Source organism: Seriola dumerili, unplaced genomic scaffold, assembly GCF_002260705.1.
Source record: "Seriola dumerili isolate Sdu_G_001 unplaced genomic scaffold, Sdu_1.0 BDQW01000036.1, whole genome shotgun sequence".
Taxonomy (NCBI): domain Eukaryota; kingdom Metazoa; phylum Chordata; class Actinopteri; order Carangiformes; family Carangidae; genus Seriola; species Seriola dumerili.
Genome location: NW_019174291.1, coordinates 5,492,160 through 5,504,508, shown reverse-complemented (window position 1 = coordinate 5,504,508; position 12,349 = coordinate 5,492,160). Strand labels below are relative to the sequence as shown.

The 12,349-nt window shown below is 40.2% G+C and overlaps 1 protein-coding gene across 1 annotated transcript; it reads right to left on the bottom strand.

Annotated features, from left to right (window-relative positions):
• Nucleotides 1-1,977: 1,977 nt before the first annotated feature.
• ostn (osteocrin) lies at nt 1,978-9,655 on the bottom strand. Its single transcript, XM_022738391.1, has 5 exons — nt 9,591-9,655; nt 7,098-7,193; nt 4,372-4,601; nt 2,811-2,956; nt 1,978-2,720 (listed from the first exon to the last, which is right to left on the bottom strand). The coding sequence occupies exons 2-4, from the start codon at nt 7,191-7,193 to the stop codon at nt 2,869-2,871; spliced, it is 414 nt and encodes a 137-aa protein (XP_022594112.1). The 5' UTR covers nt 9,591-9,655; the 3' UTR covers nt 1,978-2,720; nt 2,811-2,868.
• Nucleotides 9,656-12,349: the final 2,694 nt, after the last annotated feature.

The following is a 12,349-nucleotide window of genomic DNA, read 5'->3' as shown; positions in this document are numbered from 1 at the left end:
TTATTCATGGTTCAGGTCACAGTGATGTGCTGATTCAGCACTCATATGAACCTGTACCTGCTGCTGACAGTTTTACATGATAGTTTTAGTCCATAAAAGAAATGAGATGAACCTTTTAAACACTGAAACATTGTCTTCTGTTGTGGATGTAGTGGATGTAGTGGATGAACTCTTCATGTTGAGGCTTGTTAAGGTTTTTTTAGGACTTGTAGCCTGAGCTAATGTAAATGCATAATACAGTCAAATGGTCTGACCATTTTTAAAGGAGTAGTTAACATTTTTGTCTTTCTCTGTGAGAGTGAAGTGTTCGGTACAGAGTAGGGCTGCACGAAATGCAAAAAAAAAAAAATTATATTGCAATTATTTTGGCCGATATTGTGATTTCAGTTGGAATGATCATTTTTGCATTTAATTTTCACTGGGAAAAAAAATGATGATGTGATTTTTGTTGATCTTGTATCAAATAAACATGTTCATTTACTGCTGGAGAATATGATTTATAGCACCACAACGCTTGTGGTGCTAACAATGCACCACAATGTTGTGACACATTTCACATTTATCAAAAAAAATTGCAGCTCCTTAGATTTGGATATTGTACTTGGCCATATTGCAAAGTCAATTATATTTCTATTTATTGTGCAGCCCTAGTACAGAGGTGGAGTCAGGATGTGTTAGCCTTTGATTAGCATCAAGACTGAAAGCAGGGGGAAACAGCTAGCCTCAAAAACACACACGCCTGTCAACACCTGAAAATCACTGATAATAACATGTAGCTCTTTTGTTTGATCAGTACAAAGAGAAATGTAAGAACCACAGTTTGAGGTTCTCCGATGAGTTACATGCTGGAACTATTGTGGAAGTCCAGTGACAGTGAGGTTGCCAGGTTTGGTATTGAGCCCATATAGAGACCAAATTGTGATCACCAACTGTATCTGTAGCCTGATAATCAGACTGAATTATAACAGTAGGGATTATTCATCATGCTAATGTAGTTGTTGGAGGTCTTGAAACAGACTTCTGTATCTGTGGGTGACCAGATGTCCCGTTTTTGGTGGCCTGTCCCCGGCTGCAGCTGTCCTCGTTTTTTAACTGTGAATTAAAAACAGACGTGTAGCGTTATGCTTGTTTTGGCCAACAGAGGGGGCTGGCTACTATAGCAGCTTAAGAAATTAAGCTAAAACCAACAGTACATAGTTATCCAATCAATTTTTTTGTTGTTTAAACCTTATCTCTCTCTAAAGGAAAGTGAAGCTGCAGTTCCTGTAATGACCACTGACTGCTGCTCAAAGAAAACTAACTTAAGTTAGTTTTATTGTCATGTCATGTTGAATTCATGGAGACACATTAGCCTCATCACTAAGCTGTGCTGTGGTCAGCTGGTGTCTGGTGCAGTGGAAACGTCCTGCTGGGAACAGACCTGCTGCACTGGAGCTGGAGAAATAAAACTATGAGACAAACTCAAGTCAAGTCGTGTCAGATGTTTCAGTTTGAGCGTAGAGGCGGCAGATGCCCCCAGTCAGAGTCAAGAGAGGGGAGGGGGTGATGATGCATTCAGGTGATACCCTAAAAAAACTGCTTTAATTAGCAGCTTTTAAGAAGCTTTTAATGAGCAGTTCAGTTGTGAAAGTCAGCTGTCACATAATATCTCTGCCTGCAGGCTGAAAAACTCAACGTTGAATTTATCAAAACAGAAACTCTATATTTGAGAAATCTGTAAAACAAGTCAGATTAAAAACAAATAAAATTCTGATTCAGAGCTTCATATTGTTTTTTTGTTAGTGTTAGCAGGACAACATCTGAGTTTTAGCACCAATACAAACTAAACTTTCCTCTTTAAGAAATAAAAACATCTTTTTCTAAATAAAAAAAAAACTACTTTTAACTAAAGGAGCCAATTCTTATCAATTAGTGCTTGACTTTATCTTAGAGCAGCAACTGGAGACAATCTTTACCTAAAGAAAATACAGTTGAAAATTTACAAACAGAAGGTTTGTGATTTTCTCTATGTGATCAGAGAATAAACCAACAAGATCATAAATCTGGTCAGATATTTGATGTTAACTTTTTTAAACTGTTTATCTGGAAAACTGTTTATCAATACAGAAAGTATAAAATCTAAAATTCCTCAACCTGTGACATAAAATTTAAACTACTGTCGCCATGTTTTAGTGCAGAAATTTTATCCTTCAGACGTTGGAGTTGCCAGCAGCTTGATTTCACACAAGTGAAAATCAAATCCATCTTTTCAGGCTCCAATCATCCAATCATCTGCCAAGTATTTTTTTTTTAAATGTTTGACCTTTTTCCAAAGTTTCCAATGAAGCCTTCCCAGATATGTCTGTGTAACAAACTTCAGGTTAAGTTCAGTGTAGAATCATATAATAAGTAAATGAGGGTTTTGAATGTGCTTGAAAGTTTAAAGTTTCTTATTAAGACATAAACACTGATCAAACCACACGGATCATTCAAATAAAACAGTAGAGCTTTCATTTGTTTTTCTTTGGTCCTGACTTTTCTGCACCTGTGATGAATTTACCAAGCAGCACCTGAATGCACCACCACTGAACATTCATCGCTGTGAAGGGGGGTTGGGGTCGGTTGGTGTCCAAGTGAAAATGAAGGTGGAGCATTGATGTGTGATTGGCAGGTGGTGGGCGTGTCTCAGCAGGTGACTGGCAGTTGGTGATTGGCTGTTTCATGCATCAGTGGTGATTCCTCTGCAGAGAGAAGAAGGCCTCAGTGTGAAGAGAGCGTAAAGGGACATTTCTGTGTTGTAAGCTCATTAACTGAGATGATAGTGACTGTACCTGTCCAGAGGGGGCTGCTGTAGAGAGGGGGCGGGCTATCAGGAGGAGGGGGCGTGGCCTACCCTCTGCTGTTTGGTAGACGACTCATGCCAATCCTGTCAATGGGAGGAGGATTGACTCGTCGCCGTGGCAACTCCACTGCTTTGCTATGAACAAAAAGGAAGATAAAGAGGTGAACAACACACACGATCTAAAAATAAAGGGCTTCACCCATGTTGCTTGGGTATGATCAGCTGATTTCTGTCCTGAATCAACAGCTGTAGTTTAAAACAAGCTGCATTTTGGAGGTTTTGAATTAAGAATTAAATTAAAATTAATCTGTGGCTCACTTGGTAGAGTGCATACCACATAGGCTTAGTCCAAACCACAGCAGCCATGGGTTTGAGTTTGACTCGCGGCCATTTGCTGCATGTCCTCCCATCTCTCTCTCCCTGACCCTAAAATGCTTCTATCTATTCTTTTCTATCTGACATTTATGTTCTTTAATAACTGAGATATTGTTCAGTGTATGAAAAGAATCAGAAAATAGTGAAAATAGTGAAAAGTACCAATCCCAAGTTCACAGGATCCAGTTTCTAAAAGACAAAGACATTTAATTTACTTTGATGTACGACACAGAAAAGCTTCACATTTTTCTGTTTGAGAAACTGAAACCAACAAATATTTGGCTTTTTTGTACTTAAAATGATGATTCAGTTATCAGAATACTTTTGGATTAATCATCTAATTGTTATAGTTCTGATGTAATCTGGTCCAGGATCAGGAACCTCAAACAAACTCATATTATCATTAAAGGAGATTGGGCCTCATTCACCAATATCTTCTTAAGTATTTTCTTAAATTCTTTCTTAAGTTGTTCTTAAGAAAGTTCTTAAGAAAACTCTACGTCAGATTCATGAACGTGTTCTTAAACCACAGAACTGTGCGCACCTGTGTTCTTAGATTGATGAATGCCAATCTCCTGGTAAATTGAAAGCGTGCGCCAGTTGGCCCTAACTAGCACAGGCAACGCCCAAAAATGCCCTTAAAAGGGCGTGAGACTGAAGGGTCGTGTGCAGACTCAGACAGAAGTCACAAAGAGATTGTAAGGGAAAGTTGAGAAAATAAAAACAAAACGAAAATCTAAAGACGGAGCACCGGAATCAAAACGCAAAAGGAACTTTAGTAGATCTGAAGTGGAGGTACTGCTGCAGGAAGTGAGCCACAAACAAGCAATTAAGTGTTAATGTAGCGCACATTTATTTTAAGACCATAATGCTTTGTAAAATAACAAGTTATTTTTTTTAAATATTAAAAATGACAAAAAATATTATTGTAATTTGAATAATTTGATATTATATAACTGTAGAACAGAAGAAAACATTGGTGAATGTCAGAATCTTTGTAAAAAGTGCGTAAGTGGGTCTTGAGAATGGTTGGTGAATGAGGCCCAATGTTTCCATCGTCATAACATTCCTCTTTCTTTATCTGAGAAACTCGTTTGTGTTCAGTCTTCCTCTAACGAGTTGTCTGAACTACCTGTCAGGTGTATCTCAGGTGTCCCACAGCCATCGTACTGTACCTCTGCTTGTTTGCTGCCTGTTTGGTTTCCATGGAGCTGGTTGACAGGCGGTCTAGAGGTGCGTTGTTGCCAGGGAAACTCCTCTTCCTCTTTGGCTCCATGATGTCATTTTCCATCCTCACCAGGTCATCCAATCGGAGCAACTTCGCTGTTAGCTCCTCCCCTGGCTTCACCCCTCCAAGATGGGGCTGAAGAGATGCCAGAGGCCTCAACGCGGGCAAGTCTACATGCTGGAACACAAGGACAGGACAGGATAAGCCTATGTTCTGAAACTAATACAGACTGGGATAAGACAATGGACCGAAATTAAAGGGAGCTGGGATGAGTCTATGTTCTGAAATTAAAGGTGGTTGGTTTACATCTCTTTACAAAGTTACAATTTGATTAACAGAAACAGTCTCACAACATAGCCTATTAAGAACTGTTCTGGAGCTTTTAGTCACACCACACGGTCTTCCTCAGCAGATGGAGTTGCCTGCTTGTCATGAAAATGTAAATGTATAAAAAATACTTTTTCACTTTAAGAACTTCTTGCAACTCCATCTGCTGAAGACCATATGATATGATTAAATGCTCTGGAACTGTGATTAAATGGTCCTGTCAGCAGCTGTTTCTCAGGTCATGAATGAACTTTGAGTCACAATGGTATAGTCAGTAATGTGCTGTAATGACAGGACAAACTAGGATAAGTTTATATACTGGAACATGAGGACAGTTGATGCTGAAGTACAGTGAAAGGCTAGGTTTATACATTGAAACAAAAGGATGGGATAGGTCTATATTCTGAAAACAAGGATTGCAAAACAGATGATTGGTCATATGTGTGATATGTTTAGTTTCTCTCTCTCTTCTCTATACATTTTTAATCTAGTGTAGTTTGAAATTTCCATCAAGTCAAGTCCTCATGAACCCTGAGGTTCACTGAAGCTGACACAGGATTATTTTAATTTATGCTCAACATAATTTTCCTGGTTAATGAACAGTTAACAGCTGCAGAAATAAAAAAAAACTCTCACTGCAGTCGGATGGTTGATAGCTATTTCTGCAAATATCAGTTAAAATAACAGTTTGTTGTTGCCTAGAAGCAGAACTTGGAGGAGGTGAAAGGCTGCATTGCAGGTAGGTGTGGTCAGTAAAAACACCTTAAATTAATATATCTGCATGTGTGTGTGGACCACAAGGAAAATAGTCTGTCTCTGTCACACAGGTCAGAGGAGGAGAGTGAAAAACTCGTCCATGCTTTTGTTTCCAGTCATGTAGACCACTGCTCACAGGAGTACCAGTTGCTCCAGCTTGAAATTGAAATGAATTTTTTGATTAAAGTAAAATGTTTCACAACAACAGACCATATTCAGATCATGATGATTTGATACAAGCTCCAATAAAAATCACATCAGCATCATTTTTACATTTTCTTTTCAGTGAAAATGAAATTGCAAAAATGACCATTCTAACTGAAATCATGATTCATATCACAATCACAAAATTTTCCAAAATAATCGCATATGCATATTGATCAGCCCTAATATGACCATATCACACCTGTGCTCAGGTGCAGTAGCTTCCTGCGAATTTTACAACTGATTTTAAAATTTTAACAGTAATTTTTAAGACTCTTTATGTTCCTGTGCTGGGCCCTTCTCACAGATCTTCCCAGTTACGGCGCCCATTGGGTCCTGTTGACGTGGGCCTCTGAAATCACCTCAGCAGCTGACCAGTAGAATCTGACTGTTTAATTAAAACAAAGCTGTCTGTGAGTCTACAGTAAACAGTAATTCATTTAGTCTGGGGGTTGAGGGTGGATGGAGAGGAAGTGGTTCAAAATTCAGAATCAGGAATTATATGAATGTGAACTAGTTTGTTCTAATCTGTAAATGGGAATTAATTAGAATTAAATTAAGTGGTAAAAAACTGACTTCACAGTAACATCGTGACTGATGTGAAATCCAGATGTTGTTTTCTATAAGGGAGTCTCCGTATAGAAAACAATGACCTCTGCAGAGGAAAGCCACCCTGCTCTGTTCACTGTTTTCCTACATCAGGACTCCATGTTGTGGATCAACTCTTACATCATGACCCTGACAGCGAGCAGTTTCTCACTTCCTGTACGCCCGCTGCCTCAGATGAGTCAGACGATCGGTTTTCATCCAGACTAAACAGAGACCACCTTGAGGTTTCTGTCCTGTGGCCGGTCGGACCTCAGGGCATTGTTCACTCTGATGTTACATAACCTGATATCAGCACAGAGGCCCTCTGAGGGAGGGGGCGTTTGATTTGGCCCTCAGGATGATTTGATAGGACACAATCTGATCTGCTGCTTCACCGTCTGATCCTGACTCTGATCCAGGTCTGATGATTCCACCAGGTATTATGCTGCATCAGTACCAGACTATAGTCTATAGACCTCATGAATTGTATAATGTCAGATGGATGAAATACTGAAGGTCTTTCACACATGAAAGGTTTGATGTCTGAGTATCCTCCAGTACCTAAATGCAACATCTGAAATGCAGGATGTGAAAAATATCTCAAACCTCCACACACAGAAATTTTACTTGAAACAATAAGGAATAAGGAAGGTTTAATGAAATCATTTCAGTTCTGTGATTCAAACTTGAATCAACATTAAAAACACTTATAGGAGAAGAAGTGTGTGTGTGTGTGTGTGTGTGTGTGTGTGTGTGTGTGTGTGTGTGTGTGTGTGTGTGTGTGTGTGTGTGTCTGACCTGAGGTTGATGTTGGACTCTGAAGCCGTCGACACTGCAGTGCAGCAGATTGATGGACAGCAGGCAGGAGAACAGCAAACAGCCACAGAACTGCATCTGCAACAACAACAGCATGAATACATCACTGTTTCTACTGGATGAAATGTGGTGATGACCTGACCTCAGCTCAATGTCTGAGCTGCAGATTTCTGACACGTTCTTTCTACTTCCAACTTTTGTTTTTTTGCCCTGGACACTGCAGCTGCTCTGATTGATTACTGCAACATAGGATGTGATTAATCAATCAGATCAGCACTTGCTATATACACAGTACATCTGTATCACACTCTCACACACTGACAGTACATCGGATAATTTAGGGTTCAGTATTTCGCCAAAAAAAACTTCTACATGTGGACAGTTGGAGCCGGGGATTAAACCACCAACCTTCTGAATGGAGGACAAGTTGCTCTACTTCCAGAGCCAGAGCTACCTCCATGTCGTAAATGAAGTTACTGATCATGGTTAAAGAACATCCTCACTCTTGAAACGTGGTCATAAGACTAATATATTTCATAAATATGTCATATTTTTTGTCTTGTGACGTCAGCAGAGACTCTGCTGTCTGACTCTCTCAGCTGCATGTGAACACAGCAGCAGCTTCAGAAAGAGCAGAGGTCAGAGGTCACAACCACCAGACAACACATGAGCTGTGTCTCAACACCATGCACACTAACTCTATGCATTATCTGTACTGTACTAATTGTCACAGTTGTTGTATTAGTGTACAAAACTCAGCAACTTTTCTGTTTTATTCTAACAGCTGATTGAATGTGTTCCTTTGGATGTCGATCAAATTGTGAGCTGATGTGATTACAGCTGACAAAATGTTTTTCTGAAGATGATGATTTTTTGTTTTCCATCTCTCCATCCACCCACCACCCACAATTTTATTTTGATTTTTTGCTTCAGTGAGGAGAACTTCCATTTCCTTCGTACATTGCACAGAGGGATAATGGTTTACATCAAATATCTGCATACTGACTCATTATCTATCACTTTTCCTGTGTGAACATGACAGACTCAAAACCTGCTGAGAATCAGTATGGAGTCTGGAATCAGAGACACAGGTGTTGACCGAAGTTTTCTTAAGTTTTAAAGTCTTCTCCCACACACACACACACACACACACACACACACACACACACACACACACACACACACACACACACACACACACAGCAGGACAGTTTTAGCTCTGCTGACGGCTGAAGTGTATTGTCCAGCAACATCGGCTAATTTTAGCATTTTCCATCCCTGCAAATAAATGCCTTTTGACCGTCACATGCACCGTCACTCGCTGCCGTGCATGGCACTGAATTCCACACACACACACACACACACACACACACACACACACACACACACACACACACACACACACACACACACACACACACACACACACCCACACACACAATGAACTTCTCTCATTCACACCACTGCTGATGCTGACATGCTGCAGCTCTCATTCATACACATGCAAAGACGCAAACACACACACACACACACATACCCATACACACACACACACACACACACACACACACACACACACACACACACACACACACACACACACACACACACACAACACACACACACACACTCTGCAAATTCTTCCATTCACAAAAATACCCTGTTTCCTCACTGCAGGCCAGCAGCAGACTGAACATCACAGATCCGATCCAGTAGAAAACACCTGGACTCATTACACTCAGCTCCAGTAGCATTTGATTTTCTGTTATAACCTTCATGTTTGGAGATTTTCCAGCCAGAAGGAAATTAAATTAAACAGGGAATTAAACCACGTTCACCTGTTCAAGATTTCAATCTAAAGCCTCATAGAGATGAGAGAGCTCTTTTTCAAGAGTGTCCTAGTTAAGACAGGCAGCAATAACAACATTTGTTCCACAACATACAACAGAGAATACAAAATATGTCATGAATTAAATCAGATTTGAAGAGAAAATGAATTGTAAAATCATCAGATAAAATATTACATATTAGAAACAGCTTAAACATCTCCTTAAAACAACCCAAGAACTCTGCAACCACAAAGATAAATAATACCAGTGTAAAACAACAACAACTTAATGCGCCAGACCATCAGCAGCCAGAAAAGAAAACACAGTTTCTGCACCGCTGACATTAATTAACTTTTGCTTCTTGGTTTTGTTTGACAGGAAATTGACATGAAAACTAAATATACATGAAAAGAGCAGCTGAAGTAACAGTCACAGTCAAAAACTCATGTCATTAAATAACAAGTTCATTAATAAAAACTATTAGTTGATATCATGCAAAAGGTTTAAATCTGCACTGGATGTGTAGTGTGTCAAAGTTGGAAAACCTGCAGGAGTGTTAACCTGTGCACACCTGCATCCCCACATACACCCGCACACCCACACACACCCACCCACCCACCCACACACACACACACACACACTGTACCTTCAGTGGGGAGCTGAGTGTCTGTGAGGAGGAGGAGGAGGAGGAGTGTGTGTCTGTCCTGCTGCGTTGTCTCTTCTCTCTGTTTCTGTGTCTTGTTGTGGCTTCACATCAGGTTTTATAGCAGCTGCCCGGGAATCTCCTGTCCAATCAGCAGCCTCCGCTCCTGTGACATCACTTCCTGTGCTTCTTTTCCACTGTGTGTGTCTGACATTTCGTCATCAGGTCCATTACCTGCTAATGAAAGCTCCTGGGAGCAATCACACCTCCCCACCACACCTTGCTTCCTTTCCTCCTGCAGCTCACTCTTAAAATAAACACATTCATATCTGTGATGTCTTGCTCTCAGAATCCTGGACTGTCAAGGTGTCTCACTGCCTCTGCTGTCCCCTAGTAGCAGAGTACTAGGAACAGAAGAGTGTGTGGATGAGTTAACTCTTAAATCTCAACTGTCCTGAGAGAAATGACAGTGTCAGTCATTTCAAACTCCCGACAACAACAATATCTGAAGATGATGACGAAGGATCTCTAAGTGTTAACCTCATCCCCAACCCCAACCCTCATCACATCTCGACCACGGCGAAGTCAAGTCACGTTTTTGAAGAGGTGGTGCTGTCCTGCTTAGGATCAGATCAGGAAACAGGAGGACAGTTAAGGTTATTACATATTTTTTAATTAATGTGAAGAACTTGTTGCTCACACTGACACAGATACATAACGTCAGTAACCAATGCTGTCACCCTGAGGAATCAGAGGGAGTAAATGGTGAAAGATGTGTCTGAATGACAAACTGAATGATGGGTAAAAAGTAAACCTGAATGAAGATGTAGTGGAAAATAATTATTGATCTCATCTAATAAACAGGTGATTGATAACTACTGATGCACCAGTCACTCACCTCAAAGCTCCTCTTTGGTTTTATGGTTTATTAAATAGTGATGCTTTGTGGACAAGTTTCCTGTTTTGTGGCTTGTGCACAAGGTCACACGTGCACAAGCATTTCAGCAGCACAATAAACACTCCCACCTTCTTTAATGTGACAGCAACAATAATGTGCCAAGTAGCAACGTGTAGCAAAGGCTAAGATGAGGAAAACCGCTGGCTGATGTAAACAATGATGTTTTATGAGGAAGGAAATGTATTAATTATATTCATTATATTCATTACATTAATTCATTTGGCAGGTTCTTTTGTCCAAAGTGATTTATAATAATAATCACACCATCCAGGAGCAAGAGCTACACATCATAAAAACTGTCTGTGTTTCCCTTTTAAACAAATGAATAAAAACATGTTCAGTATAAAATACACTCATCACATTTGTTTAGATGTGAAGGACACTCAAAGTTTGTTTTGGTGTGAAACAGTGAAAGTTTCCCTCTGTGGACAAAAAGCTCGAGTTTCAGCGTTTCTTAAAATCTCGTGTATAGTGCAGCACAGTACAGTGTGAGGCTGGTGATTAGACAGAAAGGTAACATCAGCTAAATCCATGGCCTCAGATAACTCTTTATCTACACGATTGTAACATTAGTAGTGCCAGGTAGGCAACCAGGCTTTGTATCACAACAATCAGTACATTTTAAATAAACCACAGACTCTGTACATGACTCATAACAACTGTAAAATTTCTTTGTCCCAAAGAGAAAATTCTACAAACAAAGAAATTAGTGAATGTGACAGTTTCTCTCAAATTACTTAAAGCTTCCTGTGGAGTTTTAAAGGGGCTATATGTCAGTTTTTGCTATCACTACATGGCCAGCATTAGCATTAACAGCATTTTACTTACCAGTCTAGAGGAAACATTGCAAGTCCAGCTGAGCTGTCTCCAGTGGTGGCAGGCAGCACTCTTGTTTTCCTTCTATTTCTAGCACTTCTGTTCTTTTATTGAAGTTAGCATGCTAGCTAGCTAGCTCTAGTCTGGCAAGTCTGTCATGTCACCTTCTGATTGGAAGTCACTGAAGCGTCCTGTCTGCCCTGAAGAAGTAGCACTGCTCAGGGGGGCGTATCCTAACCTTTGAACTTGTACACACAACAATGTCTGAAGCTCCCGCCAAATGATTATCAGCAGCACTAAAGAACAAAGAGGTAACCCGTTTTGTTTGTTCCCATGCATGTTCACACAGATGTGATCCACAGTCCTGCAGACTTCACTGATCTACAGGAGGAGGTGACACATAAAAAAGAAACACAGATCCAAGCATTCAAAAAATTTGCTTCCTAGTTTCTTCGATGAGGAAGGAAATCCATTCCACATGTGTTAGCCCTTGAGGAAGCGCACAGTGAGTTCAGGTAGGAAACTGAAAGTAAACAGAAACAACAGGGAAACACTTTTTATTACAGCCTGCAGTTCACAGTGTAACTGTGTTTTATGAATAATCTAAGCTACCAATAAAAACGGACAGGTTCCCACTGGTAATAATATCCAGTTGTATCTCTCTTGTTCCCACAGTCCTGGGTCTAAGGACAGAGGCTGCTGTGTAGACTATAAAACCCCTGGAGACAAATTTGTCATTTGTGATATTTGGCTGTATAAACAAAGTTTGACTGATTCAGACAATAAGGTGACACTGTAAATCAATGGCTGTGTGATAAAGTCTTTGTGAAAACGCAATAGGAAAAATGTAAAAAAAAAACTTCTTGCATGACAGTACAACGGGACACAGTCTGATCTAGTTCCTCTCCATCCCTCAGAGCAGAACTAGGAACCAGGTGGACCCATGAAGACCTGCAGTACATCACTTCAGCCTCTTTTTGATCAGGTG